Below are 27521 nucleotides of genomic sequence, written 5' to 3'. Positions count from 1 at the left end.
CACTTTTCCGCCTCTGCTCTCTCTCCCTCCGCCCCCCCCCTCTCTCTCTCAGTTGCAAGTTGGGTTTTTTCTTCATTTTATCCAGAGGAAACAAGGCTCCCTGGCCATACCTCCCTTGCTGATGGCACATGCTTGATATAGTAAAAACATTATACTCTACATGGAGTGTCCATCCATGTACAAAAGAAGGGGTATTACACACCCTTCTCTATAGGTTTCAAATATAGGGCCTCATGCAGTAAAGTCCGATAGAAATTATCGGCAGGGTTTTGAACTCGCCATTTCTTTGCCGTGTTGCTCTCACGGTATGCAGAAAGGCCCAGTGAGAGTAACATTTGCAAACATGGCGAGTTACCGGCGCCGACATGACCTGCCCTCCGAAAAGGGCTCCCCCTGGTGACTTTTATCTGCTGCAGAGAGATCCGCCTCTATCTGTGCAAATCTCGCCAGAAATAAAAATATTTTAACATTGAAATGTTATTACGAGCGTACGTGAGCAGAAGGTCTCCGGAGCAGAACCACGTTGGTTTCAGGTCCGGGGACCCCCTACTTTCTGAGATACAGGCCCCGTTATTGCATTGTTGCTGGACTCCAGAGTGCTTCTTGCTAGGAGGAAAGTTCCTGTGGGAATGAATCTGTTCTTGGCAGAGCCCTGCAGGATGGAGGCGCTGCACCAACCTGACAAAGTCAGCACCCCAAGCTCCCACCAACCATCGCAGAGACTCAGCCTCCTGGGAGCCTACAGGTTAGCACCATAACACCCGTAAGATACCATCTCCCTAAGGGGGGGGGGGGTCACATAGAAATAATGTAATCTACTGTATGTGTGAGAAGCTGGGTATGTGTGTGAGATGCTGGGTGTGTGTGTGTGTGTGTGTGTGTTGGGTGTGTGTGTTGCTGGGTGTGTGTGATGCTGGGTGTGTGTGATGCTGGGTGTGTGAGATGCTGGGTGTGTGAGATGCTGGGTATGTGTGTATGAGGTGCTGGGTGTGTGTATGTGTGTGAGATGCTGGGTGTGTGTGTATGTGTGTGAGATGCTGGGTGTGTGTGTATGTGTGTGAGATGCTAGGAGTGTGTGTATCTGGCAGTTCCAGCAGCATTTGTTGCAGAAATGGCTTGTATTATGGTTCTTTGATACATAATTTCATGACACATCTACTGAGAGCTGATTATATTGGTTTATGTATCTGTATTCATTGTAGCCACACTGCGTTTACTTCCTGACTGCTGATATATTTTATGTGAGGGATATATACTTCAAATAGGGCATTTGGGGAGTTAGCTATTGGGATCTGCTTCATAGAAACTTGTATAGTATTACAGTGTACTGAGTGGGATTTGGTGGGTTCTTGCTATTTAGCTATATGGATGCCTTTTAAACTACAATTTCCTTATGGGTATAGATGTGAGATGATACACATGTTCATACTATTCTTTGCTATGTGAGTACATGGTTCATCCTATATACTGTAGCTCTGCCCTTGCTATATACGTTCTTGGAAGATCTCTCCATTGTATACAGTATCTACTAGTTGTCTGCTGCGCCACTTATACGTGGGTTTAAGTTGGTTTGTTTTCACCTCCCCCCTTATTTAATTTGATGTAGGGGTTATTCATTTTGTTATCTGTGGTGTTCACCTACTTATTTATAGGCGGCACCCACTCCTATTAGAGGATTTTATTCCACAACACATTGTATGTCCATGATTTACATTTATATGTTTATTAAAACTTTTTTGTTTTTTCACTTTTAGTCCTATGTGGACATATATGTTTTATATATGTCAGCCGATGGTCAGTCTCTGGTCATGGAGCGTTTGAGTAATTACTCATCTACTCAATACCACAGCGAGTGCTAGTTATAGGAACTTTTTGGGGTTCTCTTTGGACCCATCTTGGTAAAGTGTGTGAGTGATGCTGGATTTGTGTGTGTGTGTGTGTGTGTGTGTGTGTGTGTGTGTGTGTGTGTGTGTGTGTGTGTGTGTGTGTGTGATGCTGGGTATGTTTGTGCGTGTGTGATGCTGGGTATGTGTTTGTGCGTGTGTGATGCTGGGTATGTGTGTGTGTGTGTGTGTGTAATGCTGGGTGTGTGTGTGTGTGTGTGTAAGAGGAGCTCTACTGCTCCCCCTCTCACTTTTCCCCCTCTGCTCTCTCTCCCTCTGCCCCTCTGCTCTCTCTCCCTCCGCCCCCCTCTCTCTCTCTCTCAGTTGCAAGTTGGGATGTTTCTTCATTTTATCCAGAGGAAACAAGGCTCCCTGGCCATGCCTCCCTTGCTGATGGCACATGCTAGATATAGTAAAAACATTATACTCTACATGGAGCGTCCATCCATGTACAAAAGAAGGGGTATTACACACCCTTCTCTATAGGTTTCACATTTAGTTTCTTTGACTAGCTACATTATAGTAATAAAAACCAACATCATGGCTGCCCTGAGGTATAGGTGATGATGCAATCAGGGGTCTATGACATCACTCAGTCTGGGATATATAAAGCAGTGCATGGCACAGGACAGTTGCCTTTCAAGGTTTGCGAGTGTAAGTGTGTCAGGGTGCAAGTCCCCGATTTTTCACCTTGTACCCCTTTCCTTCTCGTCACTTTCTTACAGTACTTGTGGTTCCTTCATTCTCTCTCTCTCTCTCTCTCTTTCGCTGACCTTTTATTATTGTGCTTCTCCCCTCTCTCTATCTTTTCTCTCACACACCCTGTCTCTTCTTCATGTCTCTTCTTCAGTGTCCCACTTAAATTTGCTGTGAAGCCGTCTTCTCTGTCATTCATTTGAATGGAATTAAACTCTTCTGGATGATGGCTTCATAGAAATATTGAATAAGCGGCCCTGCCCCATTTCCCTCTTTTGTGCTGCCCCGTTGCTCTTGCTCTCTCTTCTCTTTTCATCAAATACCAATTCTGACAGAAATGTGATTCATAACAGGACTTCTAGTGCTCAACAGTGTTTAGAAGGTAAGTACCTCCGGGACCATCTGGGAGTTTGGGATAAATTAGAGAAAAGCTTTCGGGACCACGGGAAAGGGAACAGAGAGACGGGTCACAGCTGTATCAGAGAGTGTGTATATATATATATATATATATATATATATATATATATATATATATATACATAGTATTTATTTGGGGCACTTCCCAAATGAACCCCGTTATCCTAGATGCTTCTCCGCTCTTAATGGGTGAGGTTTATTTTACTTAATTGCTTTTTTTTAATGGGAATTAATTTAAACCAAATGGACCTTCCACATATTATCAGTAAATAGCAAGCTGGGGCACTATTGAAATGAACCAGAGGCTGCCAGAGGGGGGCAGTAAGCCTATTTCTCCCTCCCCATTTAACTTGGGCCATTATTATACATCCTTTCTGTCTTTCAGTAGGATGGTATGTGCTGATTTGGGGTTTCATAGGCTTAGGAGAATTTGAAAGCATGGATCCTTTTTTGGGGAACCTGATTTTATCCCAAAAGTCACTCTGTTACCCCATTGCCAGTGGAGCAATAAGTTGCAGACCCTACAGCGAACGAGTTGAAGGGACATTAGGTTTGCTACATTTGTGGGACAAGCTACTGTATGTTTTGCTTAATGGGTCATTTTTTTTCATTCCATAGCTCTTACAATGGAAGAAATTACAGGAACGCTCGTGAGCATAAACTTTTATTCCTTAATAGCTTTGCATTTTCATGCAATATTTTTGGTGTGGTGTAAATTCTACACATGTATTTTTTGCATATCTTCTATTTTATGTATCTGTGTGTACGCTCAGAATGAATAGTGTACGTCTGTTCCTATGTTCGCACAAGCAGACCAGAATATAGAAGTGTGTGTTTGTGTTACGATGCACAGAGCAATGTATATCAGAGCAGTGTATAGATCTTTGTCATTCTATGTCTCTATGTTCAGAGCAATGTATAGCCAGGTCTGTGTGTGTGTGGATGTATAGTGCAGTGTACACGTATGTGTGTTTGCAAAGCAGCGTTTATCTCTCTCTCTCTATCTGTATGTCTATGTTGAAATAATATTACACACATTTTAACCTGTAGTTTTCTTTACTTTCTATTCTCTTCCTGATGGAAGAGTGTGACGTGAAAGATACAGAAGTATTATTATTTTAATATATTAAACAGAATACCTACACTATTATTCCTAGAAATACAGGTGCAGCTACGAGTATTCTAACACTTGCTTTGAAAAATCTGGGGCAATCTCCCAGTAATGCTGCAACATTTCTCTGTCATTTCTGCAGAAAGACTAATGGCCCATCGGATTAACACAGCAGGGATCCCTGGTCAGTTTTAATGGGACTGCCAGGGACCCCGCTGTGTTAATCCGATGGGCCATTAATCTGTGTACAGAAATGTCACAGAAATGTTGCAGCATTACTGGGAGATTGCCCCAGATTTTCCAAGGCAAGTGTTAGAATACTCGTGGCTGCACCTATATATTAAGCCATAACCTAAATATTAATCAGAACATTGATCTTTATATTCTACGTAATATATGTATTCTAATTAGAAAATAATTTTATTATCCAATTGAGATTTACATATAATGTTATAATTGATGGTTATCAGAGCGTTGTTACAGGAGGAATCTGCAAAGCATGAAAACACATTATAAACCACTATAAAGTTTAAACTGCTCTATAAAAGATATTCCAGATGATGTAAATAGTGTACAAACATAAAGTAAATATGTTGCATAGCTAAGTGCTCCCACTATATTACAGCTCCTGAATACATACTCTGCTAAAACAAGTTCTAACTGTTAATTTCTCTTTATAGTTACCACAGCTGGAGGAGACTAGTAAGTAATTCACATACTTTGTTGAATGGCCATGAAAATTAATCCTTACGAAACGGTAGGGAAATGAAATCTCTCTCACCCTGAGCCGGAAGTCCTGAATATTCCTGGAACCTTTGAGATTACGAGACATTAAATGAATAAATAGTAAAACACATGAGAGAATGCCCCCCCCCCCCCCACCAGGTAAAAGTGTGCGTGCGTTGTGAATAATTGTGTGTATGTTGTGATGAGGTGTGCGAGTGCGTGTGCACAAGTGTATCAAATTATCAGTGAAATTCAGGCTCAAGAAATGTCCTCAAAAGCAAAAAAGTAAGTAAAATCTGCCCACATCACACACAGTCCGACAACTCAAATGACCGCGGTCTGACTGTACAATGGGGGATTTTTTCTTGTAGTAAACCAGGTGCTACTTTTGTGCAAGGCATCCCATCTTTATATAGTCCCCTCCCATGCATTTCTGTGTACCAGGTGCAATACATCATACATTGTCTTTCAAGAGCCTTTTTTATTTTATTTTTTCACTGGGGGGAAAACATGGATCTTCAAGAAAGGTGTTTTTCTTTAAGCTACAGTAGCCCACTCTCTCCACTATTAATCTATGCGTATTGTTCTACTTAATCTAATGTAAAACATTTTCCTTCTTTCCCTTCCCCTAATGTGTTTCACAATTTATTCCCCACCCCTCCCCCTTATCTATCCCTTTCTTGCAATGTATTTCTCCGTCCCTTTCTCCCTCATACGGCTTTTCGCACCTTTATGTCTCTCTTTTCATCCCAGCACGTCTTTATCCCCCCTAACATCTTTCTCTTTCCTCCGCCAGCATCTCCTTCTGTCCCCTTTGCTAAGGACAAAGCGGATGCCGTGGCGAAGTGCAGAGGTAGGTAGTAATACACCGACGTGGGCCTGGGATGCAGGAGTAGTCAGGTCCAGTTCTGGGGTCGAGTCAGGCGGCAGGCAGGGGTAGTCAGGTACAAGCAGAAGTTCAAACACAGGCAGGTAATCACAGAAACAAAGGCAGCGCTCAAGGGGGAACAGAGTACTTTGCACAAGAAAATACAGAGAGCAACTGCCTGCTATTTAAAGACCACAAGCAGCTGCTGGCAATAAAGGACCAGAGAGAGGCTGACTTCCTGTCAGCATCCATCTTAGGTGTGGCAAAATTTTACCTGGTCAGTCTGCCATCTTGGTATCTAGACAGATCCCTTATACCTCTTCCCCCTAATACCTTTCATCTCCTCTAGCAGTTATTTCTATCAGCTCTTTCTCCATTATGTCTCTCTCCTCTCCCCCAGCATTTCTTTAGTTCTGCTCTCCACCAGCATGTCTGTCTTTCTCCTCTCTCCCAGCATGTCTTTCTTTCTCCTCTCTCCTTGCATGTCTTTCTTTCTCCTCTCTCCTAGCATGTCCCTAGCATGTCTTTCTCCTCCCCACACCAGCATGTCTTTCTCCTCTCCCACACCAGCATGTCTTTCTCTCTCCTCTCCCACACCAGCATGTCTTTCTCCCTCCTCTCCCACACCTGCATGTCTTTCTCCTTTCCTACACCAGCATGTATTTCTTTCTTATCTCCCCCAGAATGTCTCTCTCACCTCTCCCCAGCATCTCCTTCTCTCCCCAGCATGTCCTTCTCTCTCCCCCAGCATGTCCTTCTCTCCCCAGCATGTCTTTCTCTCACCAAGCATGTCCTTCTCTCCCCAGCATGTCTTTCTCTCTCCTTCCCCCCCCCCCCACTCCACCCCAACCCCCCGCACGTCTTTCTCTCTCCTCTCAATAGAGAGAGATGATCTGGCACACAACCAATAAACCAAAGTAGATGTAACCTGCTGGTGCCCACGGACCAAGGGGGGGTCGTTCTGCCAGGTCCACAAGTGGTAACATAGGTGAGGAAAGCAGTCCAGGCACATGGTCTATTCAAATGTAGAAACTTTAATCCAGCATAAATCCAACGTTTCGACTGCACACAAGCAGTCTCACCTATGTTTGCCTGTCTAAGATTGAACTTCTGCTTGGACCTGACTACCGCCATCCAGACCACTGTCTGAGGCCTCCCCCACTCAGTGCCCATCAGAGAGGAAGGGATTTCCTCTTGTATCTGGGTCCTGTAGCTCAATGACTTGCAGGAAGGGGTCCTGGACAGCAGTACTGGCTCTCTCTGCCCCCTTGGCGGTGGCTGGGCACCTGCAGATATTTGCTAAGGAAATGACTTCTAAAACATGTTTTGTTTTTCTTTTCAGCTACGGATGACAAATATTACAGGTAATTTAAATACAGCATGCATTTTATTATCTGCAATTTGTACAGTCGAAATGATGCATTGCAATAGAAGAATAATGGATTTTTTTAGCTGCGCCGTAGACGCAGAACTTGATAAAAAAAAACACCATATAATCCATGTCAGTCAGCTCCTTGTGACCTGGGGTATGTCCCTTTATCTCCCTGTGCCTCAGGCACCAAAAACCTCTACGGGGCAGGGACTCGGGGCTGCAAAAATGTATATGCACAAGGCTGCTGCATTCACTGTCAGCGCTGTGCAAGAAAAACGTTTATCCTGTAACTCCTCCCTACGTCTTCTTATGGTGTCTCCCTAAGTAACAGACTCAGGTACATTGGGAACAATTGCAGCAAAGATATTGGCACTAGGAGATGCAGCGGCTGTGTTCCAACTTTGTGTGTGTATATGTGTGTATATTATATATGTATATATATACACATATAAATACATATATAGTCTGTAAGGATCCCTAGAGATTCAATATACCGGCACAAGAGATAATCACAAAACGTTGTTTATTGGGTTTCAGAATGCACACATATACCCAACGTTTCGGTCTCCAGGGCATATGTGTGTATTTTGGACCACTTTATGTAATTATCTCTTGTGCTGTGCCGGTATATTGAATCTCTAGGAACCCGTACAGACTGTAACTATTTACCCTTTACCGTGCACCACACCTGCCTCTGCTGAGGTCTTTTTTTCAGTGTGTGCTACCATATTCTCTCAATTATATATATATCAAAAAGAGACATACATACATTGGAACCACAGATGCAATATATTTCATACTGTAACGGAAACATTCCTACATTCAACTTGTTGAACCAGGAACCTAACAAATCTACTGTGATTCAGAGCCAAACACTGCGAGATACAATGAATGTATGCCAATGGCAGCATCCATTCACATATTCTGTATTGTGCAGGGGATTCAAAAGCAGCCAGTGTGATTATGGTGACTCACAGGGGGTCTCTCTTTCCTTGTAGCAAAAAATTTGTTCGACCAAAATGGCGCCCCAAATTACCACCTATTTCTAGCTGGGGGTGAGTACTTAGCCCAACAGGATTGTAAATCTGAGGTGTTGTGTGAGGGTTGTACCTCTTCTGTTAATTCTCTCATAATTCAGTGATTTCTGACTTTCAACCCGGCTCTGTGTGAGCAACTGATGTGTGCAAGACAGCAATCCCAATATTTAAGAGGGTGGCCCCTAGCTCTGACAGAAGGCTGGGGAAAGTAGGACTGGCATCGGGCAGGAGGTATATGTTACTGGCAAGTGGTAAGCGAGAATGTGACTCGTGAGGCATTAGAGAAATGGCACTGATAGATATAAGTAGAGGTAGTAAAGTAGGAGTAGTTGCTGGGTTAGCTAACATTGGCACTGGAAGACTACAAGTATTTATAATACTCACTGTCATTGGTCTTGGGCTTCTTTTGTAGTTCGGAGGAGAAGGTGGAGGAGGAGGTGATGTTAACTGGGGGGGAAAAATGGATCTCCAAGAAAGGTGTTTTTCTTTAAGCTACAGTAGCCCACTCTCTCCACTATTAATCTATGCGTATTGTTCTACTTAATCTAATGTAAAATATTTTCCTTCTTTCCCTTCCCCTAATGCGTTTCACAATTTATTCCCCACCCCTCCCCCTTATCTATCGCTTTCTTGCAATGTATTTCTCCGACCCTTCCCCCTCATGCGGCTTTTCCCCCCTTTATGTCTCTCTTTTCATCCTAGCACGTCTTTATCCCCCCTAACATCTTTCTCTTTCCTCCGCCAGCATCTCCTTCTGTCCCCTCTGCTAAGGGCAAAGCGGATGCCGTGTCGAAGTGCAGAGGTAGGTAGTAATACACTGATGTGGGCCTGGGATGCAGGAGTAGTCAGGTCCAGTTCCGCGGTCGAGACAGGCGGCAGGAAGGGGTAATCAGGTCCAGTTCTGGGGTTGAGTCAGGCGGCAGGCAGGGGTAGTCAGGTACAAGCAGAAGTTCAAACACAGGCAGGCAATCACAGAAACAAAGGCAGCGCTCAAGGGGGAACAGAGTACTTTGCACAAGAAAATACAGAGAGCAACTGCCTGCTATTTAAAGACCACAAGCAGCTGCTGGCGATAAAGTACCAGAGAGAGGCTGACTTCCTGTCAGCATCCATCTTAGGTGTGGCAATATCTGACCTGGTCTGTCTTGGTATCCAGACAGATCCCTTATACCTCTTCCCCCTAATAACTTTCATCTCTCTCCTCTAGCAGTTATTTCTATCAGCTCTTCCCCCATTATGTCTCTCTCCTCTCCCCCAGCATTTCTTTCTTTCTGCTCTCCCCCAGCATGTCTGTCTTTCTCCTCTATCCCAGCATGTCTTTCTCTCTCCTCGCATGTCTTTCTTTCTCTTCTCTCCTAGCATGTCTTTCTCTCTCCTCTCCCACACCAGCATGACTTTCTCTCTCCTCTCCCACACCAGCATGTCTTTCTCTCTCCTCTCCCACACAAGCATGTATTTCTTTCTCATCTCCCCCAGAATGTCTCTCACTTCCCCCCCAGCATGTCCGTCTCTCCCCCAGCATGTCCTCTCCCCCAGCATGTCTTTCTCTCCCCCAGCATGTCCTTCTCTCCCCCAGCATGACTTTCTCTCCCCCAGCATGTCCTTCTCTCCCCCAGCATGTCTTTCTCTCCCCCAGCATGTCTTTCTCTCCCCCAGCATGTCTTTCTCTCTACCCCAGCATGTCCTCTCCCCCAGCATGTCCTTCTCTCCCCCAGCATGTCCTTCTCTCCCCCAGCATGTCCTTTTCTCCCCCAGCATGTCCTTCTCTCCCCCAGCATGTCCTTCTCTCTCCAGCATGTCCTTCTCTCCCCAGTATGTCCTTCTCTCCCCCAGCATGTCTTTCTCTCCCCCAGCATGTCCTTTTCTCCCCAGCATGTCCTTCGCTCCCCCAGAATGTCCTTTTCTCCCCAGCATGTCCTTCTCTCCCCCAGCATGTCCTCCTCTCCCCCAGCATGTCCTTCTCTACCCCAGCATGTCTTTCTCTCTCCCCCAGTATGTCCTTCTCTCTCCCCCAGTATGTCCTACTCTCTCCCCCAGTATGTCCTTCTCTCCCCCAGCATGTCCTTCTCTCTCCCCAGCATGTCCTTCTCTCTCCCCCAGCATGTCCTTCTCTCTCCCCCAGCATGTCCTTCTCTCTCCCCCAGCATGTCCTTCTCTCCCCAGCATGTCCTCATCTCCCCAGCATGTCCTCTCCCCAGCATGTCCTTCTCTCCCCAGCATGTCCTTCTCTCCCCAGCATGTCTTTCTCTCTCCCCCAGCATGTCCTTCTCTCTCCCCCAGCATGTCCTTCTCTCCCCCAGCATGTCCTTTCCTCCCCAGCATGTCCTTTCCTCCCCAGCATGTCCTTCTCTCCCCCAGCGTGTTCTTCTCTCCCCCAGCATGTCCTTCTCTCCCTCAGAATGTCCTTCTCTCCCCCAGCATGTCCTTCTCTCCCCCAGCATGTCCTTCTCTCCCCCAGCATGTCCTTCTCTCCCCAGCATTTCCTTCTCTCCCCCACTTCTCTCCCCAGCATGTCCTTCTCTCCCCAGCATTTCCTTCTCTCTCACTTCTCTCCCCAGCATGTCCTTCTCTCCCCCAGCACGTCTTTCTCTCTCCTCTCCCCAGCATGTTTTTCTCTCTCCTCTCCCCAGCATGTTTTTCTCTCTCCCCTGCATATCTTTCTCTCCTCTCCCCAGCATGTTTTTCTCTCTCCCCAGTATGTCTCTCTCCTCTCCCCAGCACGTCTTTCTCTCTCCTCTCCACTATGTCTTTATTTTATTATATACTTTATATCATTATTTCTATCTGATCCTCCTTATGTTTTTATCTTATTCATTTCCCCTCATGTATATTTTTTGTCCCTCCCAAAGCCTCTTTCCCCCGCCCCCATATTTCTTCTCTCACACATTCTTTCTTTCTATTTCACAACCCCTCATACCTTTCTTTTCCATCTTATGTATTTCTCTCCTACTTTATTTTCCCTTTGGGGTTTTTCTCTTCCTTTGTAGATCTCTTCACCTTTTCATGTCTGTTTCTCCCCCTGGTCTGTCCCTTCCCTCTCACCTCTCTCCTGAGGCCCCACCCTCTGACCCAGGCAGTTGCTTTCTGTCTTTGCTTGTGCAAAGTACTCTGTTCCTGCTTGAGCTCTGCCTTTGTTCCTGTGTTTGCCTGTCTAGGATTGAACTTCTGCTTGGACCTGACTACCGCCACCCAGACCACTGTCTGAGGCCTCCCCCACTCAGTGCCCATCAGAGAGGAAGGGATTGCCTCTTGTGTCTGTGTCCTGTAGCTCAATGACTTGCAGGAAAGGGTCCAGGACAGCAGTACTGGCTCTCCCCCCTTGGCGGTGGTTGGGCACCTGCAGATATTTGCTAAGGATATGACTTCTAAAACATGTTTTGTTTTTCTTTTCAGCTACGGATGACAAATATTACAGGTAATTTAAATACAGTATGCATTTTATTATCTGCAGTTTGTACAGTCGAAATGATGCATTGCAATAGAAGAATGGATTTTTTTAGCTGCACCGTAGACGCAGAACTTGATAAAAACCCACCATATAATCCCGGTGTCAGTCAGCTCCTTGTGACGTAGGGTATGGCCCTTTATCTCCCTGTGCCTCAGGCACCAAACACCTCTACGGGGCAGGGACTCGGGGCTGCAAAAATGTATATGCACAAGGCTGTTGCATTCACTGTCAGCGCTATGCAAGAAAAACGTTTATCCTGTAACTCCTCCCTACGTCTTCTTATTGCACCTCCCGAAGTAACAGACTCAGGTACATTGGGAACAATTGCAGCAAAGATATTGGCGCTTGGAGATGCTGCGGCTGTGTTCCAACTTTGTGTGTGTGTATATTTATTTATATATATATATATATATATATATACTTAGTTAAGTTATGGTGGGTAAAAAAAGTGACAAAAACCCTCCACAGCAAAGCATATAGCAAATGGAAATATTCCTTTATACTCATTTGCATGTATATGTGCAGACCTGTCTAAGACATGCAAATGAGCATACAGGAATATTTCCATTTGCTATATGTAACGGGTATTCCACCCCACCCAATCTCATATATAGTGTGGGTGAGTAGAACATGTGGTGTTACCGGTGTGGTGCGCATACCTGTAGGCTCACAGGAGGTCTGAGCCTCCGCTAATGAGAGCCTGGGGTGAATCTTCTGGAACGTTTCTTGGTTCAGCGCCTCCACCTATGTAGGATTCTATGGAAATGTAGAATGACCCTAACATAGGAACCCACTCAGAAACCACATACACCAGTATTATGGATAACAGGTTTACTGAATGAACATAGAACATATCATCGCCTTTACATAACCTCATAACCTGTGTCCCTCTCACGAGGAGACACTACCCGTGACGTCTCGCAGGACGTTTCCCAACACTAGGTGATCCCACCCAGTGTCCAGTGAAACCCCCACACCCAAGGTCCCGTACTCCTACGGAGATAGTCAATGGGTGACTGCGCAGTCACTAAAACCTCTAGGCCTGTTGGTGCACATGTGTTGGTATAATACCTGCCGAGCACTCCGGTGCTAGGGTCAGCAACAAGCTTCTCAAAGGATCAGTCGGGGCGATGCCTCCTTCTGATCCTCTGCAACCGCACTCCTTTCACTTTTGCACCGCTCGAGCGGTCCCACTCCGGAACAGTCTCTGTGGACCCCAACGTGGGTCCAACCGCTTTCCGGGAACAACGATACTTCTGTGTCCCTACCTACATAAGGGGCACGTGCTGCACTATAGGCCATCCCTATAATACAGCAACCTACGGTGGCTTGGGATACTCCTATGGGCCTAAGGGGTCAGGACCTGTCCCACTCCCCTAACTACCCACATCCCTAAGCCTCACTAACTCTAACAGCCAACGTGCTGCTAACCACGGTGCCTGCCTGTCAGACCTCACAGCAATGCCTGCTGTGACTTTGACAGTGCAGCACTCTAAACTAGGGCTGCGTCCCTCTCTAGGATCTCCCTAACCAATTACCCACTAGTAACTGACTTCTAACTACTGGAGTGACAGGGTCCCTTCCTCTAAGGCAGTCCCTGGCAACACTCCTATCTTAGGGTAACATCAGAGCTATCTTGGGCCAAGGTGGTGCTGGCTAGTACAGGGGATCCCTCTCTCCCATACCCTACCTCCTTCCCTTGTCTGCCTCCTTGCTCTGCTTCTTCCTGACTGACCCGTAGCTCCAGCCCGCCAAATGTATCCATCTCCCTCCAGGGCGGTCCTACAACCCTATTGGCTCCTCTCAGGCACCTGGTGCCTGTCTCGCTATGCCCTCTGGGAATTGTAGTCCCGGGGCACCTGTAATAACACTGGGGCCGCGTGCGCGCCTTCCCTGTGCTTACACTAACCCCTAATGGCCGCCGCAACATCCCTCTCACTGTCCCTACTCTCGCGCGACTCCTTCCTAACTCTGGCCTATCTTCTGCGCATGCGCGACTCTCTCGGGCCGCCGGGGACTCTCTGCGCATGCGCGAACCGACGCAACATGGCGGCGCCCTGTGCAAGAGCCGCCGGAGATCTCCTGCACTCCGGCGAGCTCCCTCCTCGGCCCCCACCCTCCTGAATGGCCGTCGGGTCTGCCGCTTGCCTCTGGCAGTACCCGACAGCCTCCGTGGCCACGGAGGCTCCCTGGGGGGTCGAGGAGAGAAAAAGGTGACCTGGCTACACTCTCCCCCGGGTGAAACACCCAACGCCCTCGCTTGGGGAACGACATAGCATGGTACAATTTTACACACTGAAAATTTTCGTGGCATAACCCGTACACATAACATATCGGCTGCAACATCCCTGAAACCCAGCACATCACACCCATTATTACCCGAGGCTGGCTGAGACCATTTGTGGGGTGCCCCTGACTGATCATGTGGGGGTACCTCACTTTTGCGTCCGTGAGCCTCCCCCAGAAAATTTTCTTGGAGAGCACACTCTAAAGCGACAGCTACTGGCTCTTCGCTACTTCCTCCCCCTGGTGGAAGGAGTAGCACAGTGTCTCTGAATTGGGCCTTTACCCGGTCATCCGCGGCAGGGATGCGGTAGACCAGGAGGCCAGGACCTTTCCCGCGTCCACTACCTGAGGAATGGGGCGCTCCTTTTTGGGCTTAAAGGAGGCCAGTCTCCCTGGATCTCCCTTTACACAGTCCTTGTCCCTATAGTTCTGCGAGGCTTCCACTGAGAAGCGAGCACTGGACAATGTCTCGGTTTCACCTGGCAAGGGGGAAAAAGTAGACACCTTACCCCTGCGGTGATTCACGGTGGCCAACAGGTCCTCGGGGACGCTGTCAGTTCCCACCTTGGTGGTATCGGGACCTGCCCCCGGCACTTCTGGGGCAGCCCACTTACGCGCTGAAAACTCGGGAGCGTTGGATCCCAGTCCTGGGACCACTTGCGTCGGGGCACACGGGCTCACACTCCGCTCAGGAACCGTAGCATTGGCCTTCTTCACGGCCACCTCCATCGGAGTCGGTGGGGAACAAGGGGGTTCTTTACCACTCTGCTGGCTGACGATGGGCTTCCCTTCTTCCGGAAGGATCGACGGTAGACACTGGTCCACTCTCTTCTCTGGACAGCTACCTTCTAATGAGGACACCTCCACCAGGACGCGATGCAGAGGGGAGCCCTTCGCCCGGGCGACCATACTTAAGGAGCCATCGTGCTCCGCGGTCACCTGGAGGCTCACCCCCGACACCCCTGGGGCAGTCGACTCACCCTGGTCGTCTGTAGGTACTGGTCCCACGCCTAGGACCGATGATACCTCTGTAGTAGGTCGGACTGACCATTGTAGGGCACACGGGACCACAGCAGGGTCCGCAACATCGGGATACACCTTTTCCAGGGTACACGGACCCAAAGCAGACTCTGTATCCTCGGCATCCCCGCTGGGGTGGTTCGCCGGTAGGCGCATCGCCACCGATGGGACTTCAACCTCTTCCCCGGAAGATATCATGACAGTATCCTCCGCAAGGTAGTCACCAGATCCTTCTGTAATACAGCCCGTGGTTGTGGTTACGAAGCTGGCGTGCTCCGGTACCTCCACTGCAGTCGTGCTCTTCTCCGCCATGGGTTCACTTGGCTCCTTAGCTGGCTCTGTAGGCTGGGGTACAATAGACTTCAATAACCGCACACCGCAACATTCACAGTAGGACCACCATGTCAATGTCTCTCTAGAACAGCCGCACGTGGGGCTAAAACACTGTATGCCCATTTCTCCTTCCACCTCGACGGTCCTAAAGTCGAAGGGTCCTTGAGCCACGTTGGCTCCCTGAGCGTGGGCTTCTTGCAGGCAGGAGCATATGAAGAGAAGAGAATCTACTCCTGGCGCGCGCCAGGCCACATATACATTGGGGTGTACTCCCTTACAGTCTGTCTCATCATCATTATCAGAAAACCCATAGTCTATTTCATTTATGTCGGCCACAGTGCCCTCTTCCTCGGGCTGTCCTGTAGCCGCCAACGGCACGGGTTGCAGAGTCGGTATCCTGCAGCAGCCACACATGCGTCCCCAGGCCAATTTACAAAAGGAGCAGTCACCGTTGTTACAGAAACATTCCCGGCACCCATCCTCGTTTGCGTCTTCCAGCCGCCCTCTTATCAGGCACGTCAAAATCGCAAAGTTCATACTACCCGATGGACTCAACGATTCTATCATACACGGACACAACAAAAAGGATACGGCCCCGGCCTTCGTCGGCCAGAGTCCATATGACGGCGAGCAATTTTCTTTGCCCCCAGTACTTTCTTTGATGGAGACAGCAGTTACGGATGAAGGCTCACAGTGCTTGCTCCCCCTGGTGGAATCTGAAGGAGGGGCAGCACACACTTTCATGAAGTGACTCTGGCTCTGCGTGGAGTTATTCAGTTGGCGGGGGCGGGGCTTAGGGTTTCCCGCCAAACCCGGACAGTTTGCAACATTCTCCCGCACGGGCGGGAAATCAGCACGTGGCTTCTTCATGGCGAACAAAAATAGCACAATTTAGAAAAAAATGTAACAGGGCACCCCAGGTCTCTCTCAGCAGCTCCTCCAAATGTAACGGGTATTCCACCCCACCCAATCTCATATATAGTGTGTGTGAGTAGAACATGTGGTGTTACCGGTGTGGTGCGTATACCTGTAGGCTCACAGGAGGTCTGAGCCTCCGCTAATGAGAGCCTGGGGTGAATCTTCTGGAACGTTTCTTGGTTCAGCGCCTCCACCTATGTAGGATTCTATGGAAATGTAGAATGACCCTAACATAGGAACCCACTCAGAAAGCACATACACCAGTATTATGGATAACAGGTTTACTGAATGAACATAGAACATATCATCGCCTTTACATAACCTCATAACCTGTGTCCCTCTCACGAGGAGACACTACCCGTGACGTCTCGCAGGACGTTTCCCAACACTAGGTGATACCACCCAGTGTCCAGTGAAACCCCCACACCCAAGGTCCCGTACTCCTACGGAGATAGTCAATGGGTGACTGCGCAGTCACTAAAACCTCTAGGCCTGTTGGTGCACATGTGTTGGTATAATACCTGCCGAGCACTCCGGTGCTAGGGTCAGCAACAAGCTTCTCAAAGGATCAGTCGGGCGATGCCTCCTTCTGATCCTCTGCAACCGCACTCCTTTCACTTTTGCACCGCTCGAGCGGTCCCACTCCGGAACAGTCTCTGTGGACCCCAACGTGGGTCCAACCGCTTTCCGGGAACAACGATACTTCTGTGTCCCTACCTACATAAGGGGCACGTGCTGCACTATAGGCCGTCCCTATAATACAGCAACCTACGGTGGCTTGGGATACTCCTATGGGCCTAAGGGGTCAGGACCTGTCCCACTCCCCTAACTACCCACATCCCTAAGCCTCACTAACTCTAACAGCCAACGTGCTGCTAACCACGGTGCCTGCCTGTCAGACCTCACAGCAATGCCTGCTGTGACTCTGACAGTGCAGCACTCTAAACTAGGGCCGCGTCCCTCTCTAGGATCTCCCTAACCAATTACCCACTAGTAACTGACTTCTAACTACTGGAGTGACAGGGTCCCTTCCTCTAAGGCAGTCCCTGGCAACACTCCTATCTTAGGGTAACATCAGAGCTATCTTGGGCCAAGGGGGTGCTGGCTAGTACAGGGGATCCCTCTCTCCCATACCCTACCTCCTTCCCTTGTCTGCCTCCTTGCTCTGCTTCTTCCTGACTGACCCATAGCTCCAGCCCGCCAAATGTATCCATCTCCCTCCAGGGCGGTCCTACAACCCTATTGGCTCCTCTCAGGCACCTGGTGCCTGTCTCGCTATGCCCTCTGGGAATTGTAGTCCCGGGGCACCTGTAATAACACTGGGGCCGCGTGCACGCCTTCCCTGTGCTTACACTAACCCCTAATAGCCGCCGCAACATCCCTCTCACTGTCCCTACTCTCGCGCGACTCCTTCCTAACTCTGGCCTATCTTCTGCGCATGCGCGACTCTCTCGGGCCGCCGGGGACTCTCTGCGCATGCGCGAACCGACGCAACATGGCGGCGCCCTGTGCAAGAGCCGCCGGAGATCTCCTGCACTCCGGCGAGCTCCCTCCTCGGCCCCCACCCTCCTGAATGGCCGTCGGGTCTGCCGCTTGCCTCTGGCAGTACCCGACAGCGTCCGTGGCCACGGAGGCTCCCTGGGGGGTCGAGGAGGGAAAAAGGTGACCTGGCTACATATACATACATACAGACATACATACAGACATACATACATACATACATATACATTATATATTCTGTAAGGATCCCTAGAGATTCAATACACCGGCACAAAAGATAACCACAAAAAAGTTGTTTATTGGGCTTCAGAATGCACACATATACCCAACGTTTCGGTCTCCAGGGCATATGTGTGTATTTTGGACCACTTTATGTTATTATCTCTTGTGCTGTGCCGGTATATTGGATCTCTTGGGATCCTTACAGACTGCAAAAACACGTGCCTCTGCTCTGGCCTTATTTTCATTGTGTGCTACCATATTCTCTCTCTAAGATATATATTCATATATATGTAATATATATCTATTTCTCCCCCATACATAGGAACCACAGATGCAATATATTTCATACTCTCACTGCCTTTCATGTGTGTAACAGAAACATTCCTACATTAAACTTGTTGAACCAGGGACCTAACAATCTACTGTGATTCAGAGCCAAAAACCGCGAGATACAATGAATGTATGCCAATGGCAGCATCCATTCACATATTCTGTATTGTGCAGGGGATTCAAAAGCAGCCAGTGTGATTATGGTGACTCACAGGGGGTCTCTCTTTCCTTGTAGCAAAAAATTTGTTCGACCAAAATGGCGCCCCAAATTACCAGCAATTTCTAGCTGGGGGTGAGTACTTAGCCCAACAGGATTGTAAATCTGAGGTGTTGTGTGAGGGTTGTACCTCTTCTGTTAATTCTCTCATAATTCAGTGATTTCTGACTTTCACCCCGGCTCTGTGTGAGCAACTGATGTGTGCAAGATGGCAATCCCAATATTTAAGAGGGTGGCCCCTAGCTCTGACAGAAGGCTGGGGAAAGTAGGACTGGCATCGGGCAGGAGGTATATGTTACTGGCAAGTGGTAAGCGAGAATGTGACTTGTGAGGCATTAGAGAAATGGCACTGATAGATATAAGTAGAGGTAGTAAAGTAGGAGTAGTTGCTGGGTTAGCTAACATGGGCACTGGAAGACTACAAGTATTTATAATACTCACTGTCATTGGTCTTGGGCTTCTTTTGTAGTTCGGAGGAGGAGAAGGTGGAGGAGGAGGTGACGTTAACTGGGGGGGGGAAATGGATCTCCAAGAAAGGTGTTTTACTTTAAGCTACAGTAGCCCACTCTCTCCACTATTAATCTATGCGTATTGTTCTACTTAATCTAATGTAAAATATTTTCCTTCTTTCCCTTCCCCTAATGCGTTTCACAATTTATTCCCCACCCCTCCCCCTTATCTATCCCTTTCTTGCAATGTATTTCTCCGTCCCTTCCCCCTCATACGGCTTTTCCCCCCTTTATGTCTCTCTTTTCATCCTATCATGTCTTTATCCCCCTAACATCTTTCTCTTTCCTCCGCCAGCATCTCCTTCTGTCCCCTCTGCTAAGGGCAAAGCGGATGCCGTGTCGAAGTGCAGAGGTAGGTAGTAATACACTGATGTGGGCCTGGGATGCAGGAGTAGTCAGGTCCAGTTCCGCGGTCGAGACAGGCGGCAGGAAGGGGTAATCAGGTCCAGTTCTGGGGTCGAGTCAGGCGGCAGGCAGGGGTAGTCAGGTACAAGCAGAAGTTCAAACACAGGCAGGCAATCACAGAAACAAAGGCAGCGCTCAAGGGGGAACAGAGTACTTTGCACAAGAAAATACAGAGAGCAACTGCCTGCTATTTAAAGACCACAAGCAGCTGCTGGCGATAAAGGGCCAGAGAGAGGCTGACTTCCTGTCAGCATCCATCTTAGGTGTGGCAATATATGACCTGGTCCGTCTGCCATCTTGGTATCCAGACAGATCCCTTATACCTCTTCCCCGTAATAACTTTCATCTCTCTCCTCTAGCAGTTATTTCTATCAGCTCTTCCCCCATTATGTCTCTCTCCTCTCCCCCAGCATTTCTTTCTTTCTGCTCTCCCCCAGCATGTCTGTCTTTCTCCTCTATCCCAGCATGTCTTTTTCTCTCTTCTCTCTTAGCATGACTTTCTCTCTCCTCTCCCACACCAGCATGACTTTCTCTCTCCTCTCCCACACCAGCATGTCCTTCTCTCCCCCAGCATGTCCTTCTCTCCCCCAGCATTTCCTTCTCTCCCCGAGCATGTCCTTCTCTCTCCAGCATGTCCTTCTCCCCCCAGCATGTCTTTCTCTCCCCAGCATGTCCTTCTCTCCCCCAGTATGTCTTTCTCTCCCCCAGCATGTCTTTCTCTCCCCCAGCATGTCTTTCTCTCCCCCAGCATGTCCTTCTCTCCCCCATCATGTCCTTCTCTCCCCCATCATGTCCTTCTCTCCCCCAGCATGTCTTTCTCTCTCCCAGCATGTCCTTCTCTCTCCCAGCATGTCCTTCTCTCCCCAGCATGTCCTTCTCTCCCCAGCATGTCCTTCTCTCCTCCAGCATGTCCTTCTCTCTCCAGCATCTCCCCCAGCATGTCCTTCTCTCCCCCATCATGTCCTTCTCTCCCCCAGCATGTCTTTCTCTCTCCCAGCATGTCCTTCTCTCTCCCAGCCTGTCCTTCTCTCCCCAGCATGTCCTTCTCTCCCCCAGCATGTCCTTCTCTCCCCAGCATGTCCTTCTCTCCCCAGCATGTCCTTCTCTCCCCCAGCATGTCCTTCTCTACCCCAGCATGTCCTTCTCTACCCCAGCATGTCCTTCTCTACCCCAGCATGTCTTTCTCTCCCCCAGCATGTCCTTCTCTACCCCAGCATGTCTTTCTCTCCCCCAGCATGTCTTTCTCCCTCCCCCAGCATGTCCTTCTCCCTCCCCCAGCATGTCCTTCTCTCCCCCAGCATGTCCTTCTCTCCCCCAGCATGTCCTTCTCTCCCCCAGCATGTCCTTCTCTCCCCCAGCATGTCCTTCTCTCCCCCAGCATGTCCTTCTCTCCCCCAGCATGTCCTTCTCTCCCCCAGCATGTCCTTCTCTCCCCCAGCATGTCCTTCTCTCTCCTCCAGCATGTCCTTCTCTCCCCCAGCATGTCCTTCTCTCCCCCAGCATGTCCTTCTCTCCCCCAGCATGTCTTTCTCTCCCCCAGCATCTCCTTCTCTCCCCCAGCATGTCCTTCTCTCCCCCAGCATGTCCTTCTCTCCCCCAGCATGTCCTTCTCTCCCCCAGCATGTCCTTCTCTCCCCCAGCATGTCCTTCTCTCCCCCAGCATGTCCTTCTCTACCCCAGCATGTCTTTCTCTCTCCCCCAGTATGTCCTTCTCTCTCCCCCAGTATGTCCTACTCTCTCCCCCAGTATGTCCTTCTCTCCCCCAGCATGTCCTTCTCTCTCCCCCAGCATGTCCTTCTCTCTCCCCCAGCATGTCCTTCTCTCTCCCCCAGCATGTCCTTCTCTCTCCCCCAGCATGTCCTTCTCTCTCCCCCAGCATGTCCTTCTCTCCCCAGCATGTCCTTCTCTCCCCAGCATGTCCTTCACTCCCCAGCATGTCCTTCTCTCCCCAGCATGTCTTTCTCTCTCCCCCAGCATGTCCTTCTCTCTCCCCCAGCATGTCCTTCTCTCCCCCAGCATGTCCTTCTCTCCCCCAGCATGTCCTTTCCTCCCCAGTATGTCCTTCTCTCCCCCAGTTGTCCTTCTCTCCCCCAGTTGTCCTTCTCTCCCCCAGCGTGTTCTTCTCTCCCCCAGCGTGTTCTTCTCTCCCCCAGCATGTCCTTCTCTCCCTCAGAATGTCCTTCTCTCCCCCAGCATGTCCTTCTCTCCACAGCATTTCCTTCTCTCTCCCCCAGCATGTCCTTCTCTCCCCAACATGTCTTTCTCTCCCCCCCAGTATGTCTTTCTCTCCCCCCCAGTATGTCCTTCTCTCCCCCAGCATGTCCTTCTCTCCCCAGCATTTCCTTCTCTCCCCCACTTCTCTCCCCAGCATGTCCTTCTCTCCCCAGCATTTCCTTCTCTCTCACACTTCTCTCCCCAGCATGTCCTTCTCTCCCCCAGCACGTCTTTCTCTCTCCTCTCCCCAGCATGTTTTTCTCTCTCCTCTCCCCAGCATGTTTTTCTCTCTCCCCTGCATGTCTTTCTCTCCTCTCCCCAGCATGTTTTTCTCTCTCCCCAGTATGTCTCTCTCCTCTCCCCAGCACGTCTTTCTCTCTCCTCTCCACTATGTCTTTATTTTATTATTTACTTTATATCATTATTTCTATCTGATCCTCCTTATGTTTTTATCTTATTCATTTCCCCTCATGTATATTTTTTGTCCCTCCCAAAGCCTCTTTCCCCCGCCCCCATATTTCTTCTCTCACACATTCTTTCTTTCTATTTCACAACCCCTCATACCTTTCTTTTCCATCTTATGTATTTCTCTCCTACTTTATTTTCCCTTTGGGGTTTTTCTCTTCCTTTGTAGAAAGGACCAGAGAGAGGCTGACTTCCTGTCAGCATCCATCTTAGGTGTGGCAATATATGACCTAGTCCGTCTGCCATCTTGGTATCCAGACAGATCCCTTATACCTCTTCCCCGTAATAACTTTCATCTCTCTCCTCTAGCAGTTATTTCTATCAGCTCTTCCCCCATTATGTCTCTCTCCTCTCCCCCAGCATTTCTTTCTTTCTGCTCTCCCCCAGCATGTCTGTCTTTCTCCTCTATCCCAGCATGTCTTTCTCTCTCTTCTCTCCTAGCATGTCTTTCTCTCTCCTCTCCCACACCAGCATGACTTTCTCTCTCCTCTCCCACACCAGCATGTCCTTCTCTCCCCCAGCACGTCCTTCTCTCTCCAGCATGTCCTCTCCCCAGCATGTCCTTCTCTCCCCCAGCATGTCTATCTCTCCCCAGCATGTCTTTCTCTCCCCAGCATGTCCTTCTCTACCCCAGCATGTCTTTCACTCCCCCAGCATGTCTTTCTCTCCCCCAGCATGTCTTTCTCTCCCCCAGCATGTCTTTCTCTCCCCCAGCATGTCTTTCTCTCCCCCAGCATGTCTTTCTCTCCCCCAGCATGTCTTTCTCTCCCCCAGCATGTCCGTCTCTCCCCCAGCATGTCCTTCTCTCTCCCAGCATGTCATTCTCTCCCCCAGCATGTCCTTCTCTCCCCCAGCATGTCCTTCTCTCCCCAGCATCTCCCCCAGCATGTCCTTCTCTCCCCCAGCATGTCCTTCTCTCACCCAGCATCTCCTTCTCTCCCCAGCATGTCCTTCTCTCCCCCAGTATGTCCTTCTCTCCCCAGCATGTCCTTCTCTCCCCAGCATGTCCTTCTCTCCCCCAGCATGTCCTTCTCTCCCCCAGCATGTCCTTCTCTCCCCCAGCATGTCTTTCTCTCCCCAGCATGTCCTTCTCTACCCCAGCATGTCTTTCTCTCACCCAGCATGTCTTTCTCTCCCCCAGCATGTCTTTCTCTCCCCCAGCATGTCTTTCTCTCCCCCAGCATGTCCTTCTCTCCCCCAGCATGTCCTTCTCTCCCCCAGCATGTCCTTCTCTCTCCCAGCATGTCATTCTCTCCCCAGCATGTCATTCTCTCCCCCAGTTGTCCTTCTCTCCCCCAGCGTGTTCTTCTCTCCCCCAGCGTGTTCTTCTCTCCCCCAGCATGTCCTTCTCTCCCTCAGAATGTCCTTCTCTCCCCCAGCATGTCCTTCTCTCCACAGCATTTCCTTCTCTCTCCCCCAGCATGTCCTTCTCTCCCCAACATGTCTTTCTCTCCCCCCCAGTATGTCTTTCTCTCCCCCCCAGTATGTCCTTCTCTCCCCCAGCATGTCCTTCTCTCCCCAGCATTTCCTTCTCTCCCCCACTTCTCTCCCCAGCATGTCCTTCTCTCCCCAGCATTTCCTTCTCTCTCACACTTCTCTCCCCAGCATGTCCTTCTCTCCCCCAGCACGTCTTTCTCTCTCCTCTCCCCAGCATGTTTTTCTCTCTCCTCTCCCCAGCATGTTTTTCTCTCTCCCCTGCATGTCTTTCTCTCCTCTCCCCAGCATGTTTTTCTCTCTCCCCAGTATGTCTCTCTCCTCTCCCCAGCACGTCTTTCTCTCTCCTCTCCACTATGTCTTTATTTTATTATTTACTTTATATCATTATTTCTATCTGATCCTCCTTATGTTTTTATCTTATTCATTTCCCCTCATGTATATTTTTTGTCCCTCCCAAAGCCTCTTTCCCCCGCCCCCATATTTCTTCTCTCACACATTCTTTCTTTCTATTTCACAACCCCTCATACCTTTCTTTTCCATCTTATGTATTTCTCTCCTACTTTATTTTCCCTTTGGGGTTTTTCTCTTCCTTTGTAGAAAGGACCAGAGAGAGGCTGACTTCCTGTCAGCATCCATCTTAGGTGTGGCAATATATGACCTAGTCCGTCTGCCATCTTGGTATCCAGACAGATCCCTTATACCTCTTCCCCGTAATAACTTTCATCTCTCTCCTCTAGCAGTTATTTCTATCAGCTCTTCCCCCATTATGTCTCTCTCCTCTCCCCCAGCATTTCTTTCTTTCTGCTCTCCCCCAGCATGTCTGTCTTTCTCCTCTATCCCAGCATGTCTTTCTCTCTCTTCTCTCCTAGCATGTCTTTCTCTCTCCTCTCCCACACCAGCATGACTTTCTCTCTCCTCTCCCACACCAGCATGTCCTTCTCTCCCCCAGCACGTCCTTCTCTCTCCAGCATGTCCTCTCCCCAGCATGTCCTTCTCTCCCCCAGCATGTCTATCTCTCCCCAGCATGTCTTTCTCTCCCCAGCATGTCCTTCTCTACCCCAGCATGTCTTTCACTCCCCCAGCATGTCTTTCTCTCCCCCAGCATGTCTTTCTCTCCCCCAGCATGTCTTTCTCTCCCCCAGCATGTCTTTCTCTCCCCCAGCATGTCTTTCTCTCCCCCAGCATGTCTTTCTCTCCCCCAGCATGTCCTTCTCTCCCCCAGCATGTCCTTCTCTCTCCCAGCATGTCATTCTCTCCCCAGCATGTCCTTCTCTCCCCCAGCATGTCCTTCTCTCCCCAGCATCTCCCCCAGCATGTCCTTCTCTCCCCCAGCATGTCCTTCTCTCACCCAGCATCTCCTTCTCTCCCCAGCATGTCCTTCTCTCCCCCAGTATGTCCTTCTCTCCCCAGCATGTCCTTCTCTCCCCAGCATGTCCTTCTCTCCCCCAGCATGTCCTTCTCTCCCCCAGCATGTCCTTCTCTCCCCCAGCATGTCTTTCTCTCCCCAGCATGTCCTTCTCTACCCCAGCATGTCTTTCTCTCACCCAGCATGTCTTTCTCTCCCCCAGCATGTCTTTCTCTCCCCCAGCATGTCTTTCTCTCCCCCAGCATGTCCTTCTCTCCCCCAGCATGTCCTTCTCTCCCCCAGCATGTCCTTCTCTCTCCCAGCATGTCATTCTCTCCCCAGCATGTCATTCTCTCCCCCAGCATGTCCTTCTCTCCCCAGCATCTCCCCCAGCATGTCCTTCTCTCCCCCAGCATGTCCTTCTCTCACCCAGCATCTCCTTCTCTCCCCAGCATCTCCTTCTCTCCCCAGCATGACCTTCTCTCCCCAGCATGTCCTTCTCTCCCCAGCATGTCCTTCTCTCCCCCAGCATGTCCTTCTCTCCCCCAGCATGTCCTTCTCTACCCCAGCATGTCTTTCTCTCACCCAGCATGTCCATCTCTCCCCCAGCATGTCTTTCTCTCTCCCCCAGCATGTCCTTCTCTCCCCCAGCATGTCTTCTCCCCCAGCATGTCCTTCTCTCCCCCAGCATGCCTTTCTCTCCCCCAGCATGTCATTCTCTCCCCAGCATGACCTTCTCTCCCCCAGCATGTCATTCTCTCCCCAGCATGACCTTCTCTCCCCCAGCATGTCTTTCTCTCTACCCCAGCATGTCTTTCTCTCTACCCCAGCATGTCCTCTCCCCCAGCATGTCCTTCTCTCCCCTAGCATGTCCTTCTCTCCCCCAGCATGTCCTTTTCTCCCCCAGCATGTCATTTTCTCCCCCATCATGTCCTTCTCTCTTCAGCATGTCCTTCTCTCCCCAGCATGTCCTTCTCTCCCCCAGCATTTCTTCCTCTCCCCCAGCATGTCCTTCTCTCTTCAGCATGTCCTTCTCTCCCCAGCATGTCCTTCTCTCCCCAGCATATCCTTCTCTCCCCAGCATGTCCTTCTCTCCCCAGCATGTCCTTCTCTCCCCAGCATGTCCTTCTCTCCCCAGCATGTCCTTCTCTCCCCCAGCATGTCCTTCTCTCCACAGCATTTCCTTCTCTCTCCCCCAGCATGTCCTTCTCTCCCCAACATGTCTTTCTCTCCCCCCCAGTATGTCTTTCTCTCCCCCCCAGTATGTCCTTCTCTCCCCCAGCATGTCCTTCTCTCCCCAGCATTTCCTTCTCTCCCCCACTTCTCTCCCCAGCATGTCCTTCTCTCCCCAGCATTTCCTTCTCTCTCACACTTCTCTCCCCAGCATGTCCTTCTCTCCCCCAGCACGTCTTTCTCTCTCCTCTCCCCAGCATGTTTTTCTCTCTCCTCTCCCCAGCATGTTTTTCTCTCTCCCCTGCATGTCTTTCTCTCCTCTCCCCAGCATGTTTTTCTCTCTCCCCAGTATGTCTCTCTCCTCTCCCCAGCACGTCTTTCTCTCTCCTCTCCACTATGTCTTTATTTTATTATTTACTTTATATCATTATTTCTATCTGATCCTCCTTATGTTTTTATCTTATTCATTTCCCCTCATGTATATTTTTTGTCCCTCCCAAAGCCTCTTTCCCCCGCCCCCATATTTCTTCTCTCACACATTCTTTCTTTCTATTTCACAACCCCTCATACCTTTCTTTTCCATCTTATGTATTTCTCTCCTACTTTATTTTCCCTTTGGGGTTTTTCTCTTCCTTTGTAGAAAGGACCAGAGAGAGGCTGACTTCCTGTCAGCATCCATCTTAGGTGTGGCAATATATGACCTAGTCCGTCTGCCATCTTGGTATCCAGACAGATCCCTTATACCTCTTCCCCGTAATAACTTTCATCTCTCTCCTCTAGCAGTTATTTCTATCAGCTCTTCCCCCATTATGTCTCTCTCCTCTCCCCCAGCATTTCTTTCTTTCTGCTCTCCCCCAGCATGTCTGTCTTTCTCCTCTATCCCAGCATGTCTTTCTCTCTCTTCTCTCCTAGCATGTCTTTCTCTCTCCTCTCCCACACCAGCATGACTTTCTCTCTCCTCTCCCACACCAGCATGTCCTTCTCTCCCCCAGCACGTCCTTCTCTCTCCAGCATGTCCTCTCCCCAGCATGTCCTTCTCTCCCCCAGCATGTCTATCTCTCCCCAGCATGTCTTTCTCTCCCCAGCATGTCCTTCTCTACCCCAGCATGTCTTTCTCTCCCCCAGCATGTCTTTCTCTCCCCCAGCATGTCTTTCTCTCCCCCAGCATGTCTTTCTCTCCCCCAGCATGTCTTTCTCTCCCCCAGCATGTCTTTCTCTCCCCCAGCATGTCCTTCTCTCCCCCAGCATGTCCTTCTCTCCCCCAGCATGTCCTTCTCTCTCCCAGCATGTCATTCTCTCCCCAGCATGTCCTTCTCTCCCCCAGCATGTCCTTCTCTCCCCAGCATCTCCCCCAGCATGTCCTTCTCTCCCCCAGCATGTCCTTCTCTCACCGAGCATCTCCTTCTCTCCCCAGCATGTCCTTCTCTCCCCCAGCATGTCCTTCTCTCCCCAGCATGTCCTTCTCTCCCCAGCATGTCCTTCTCTCCCCCAGCATGTCCTTCTCTCCCCCAGCATGTCCTTCTCTCCCCCAGCATGTCTTTCTCTCCCCAGCATGTCCTTCTCTACCCCAGCATGTCTTTCTCTCACCC

At 49.6% G+C, this 27521-nt stretch overlaps 1 protein-coding gene across 1 annotated transcript in view; it reads left to right on the top strand.

Moving 5' to 3' along the window:
* The window catches only part of LOC142474893 (uncharacterized), a gene marked incomplete at its 5' end in the record, with an annotated part of 63246 nt that overhangs the window by 11645 nt on the left and 24080 nt on the right, over positions 1–27521 (top strand). The window contains 6 exons of the mRNA XM_075581036.1: positions 4788–4809; positions 5630–5686; positions 8856–8912; positions 11504–11525; positions 15696–15823; positions 19189–19245. Coding sequence (XP_075437151.1) covers positions 4788–4809; positions 5630–5686; positions 8856–8912; positions 11504–11525; positions 15696–15823; positions 19189–19245 — 343 coding nt within the window. The remainder of the gene's footprint in view (positions 1–4787; positions 4810–5629; positions 5687–8855; positions 8913–11503; positions 11526–15695; positions 15824–19188; positions 19246–27521) is intronic.

This window comes from Ascaphus truei, unplaced genomic scaffold, assembly GCF_040206685.1.
Source record: "Ascaphus truei isolate aAscTru1 unplaced genomic scaffold, aAscTru1.hap1 HAP1_SCAFFOLD_1014, whole genome shotgun sequence".
NCBI classification, from domain to species: domain Eukaryota; kingdom Metazoa; phylum Chordata; class Amphibia; order Anura; family Ascaphidae; genus Ascaphus; species Ascaphus truei.
Note: the sequence above shows the minus strand (reverse complement) of the source record. Positions and strands in the feature narration are given on the sequence as shown.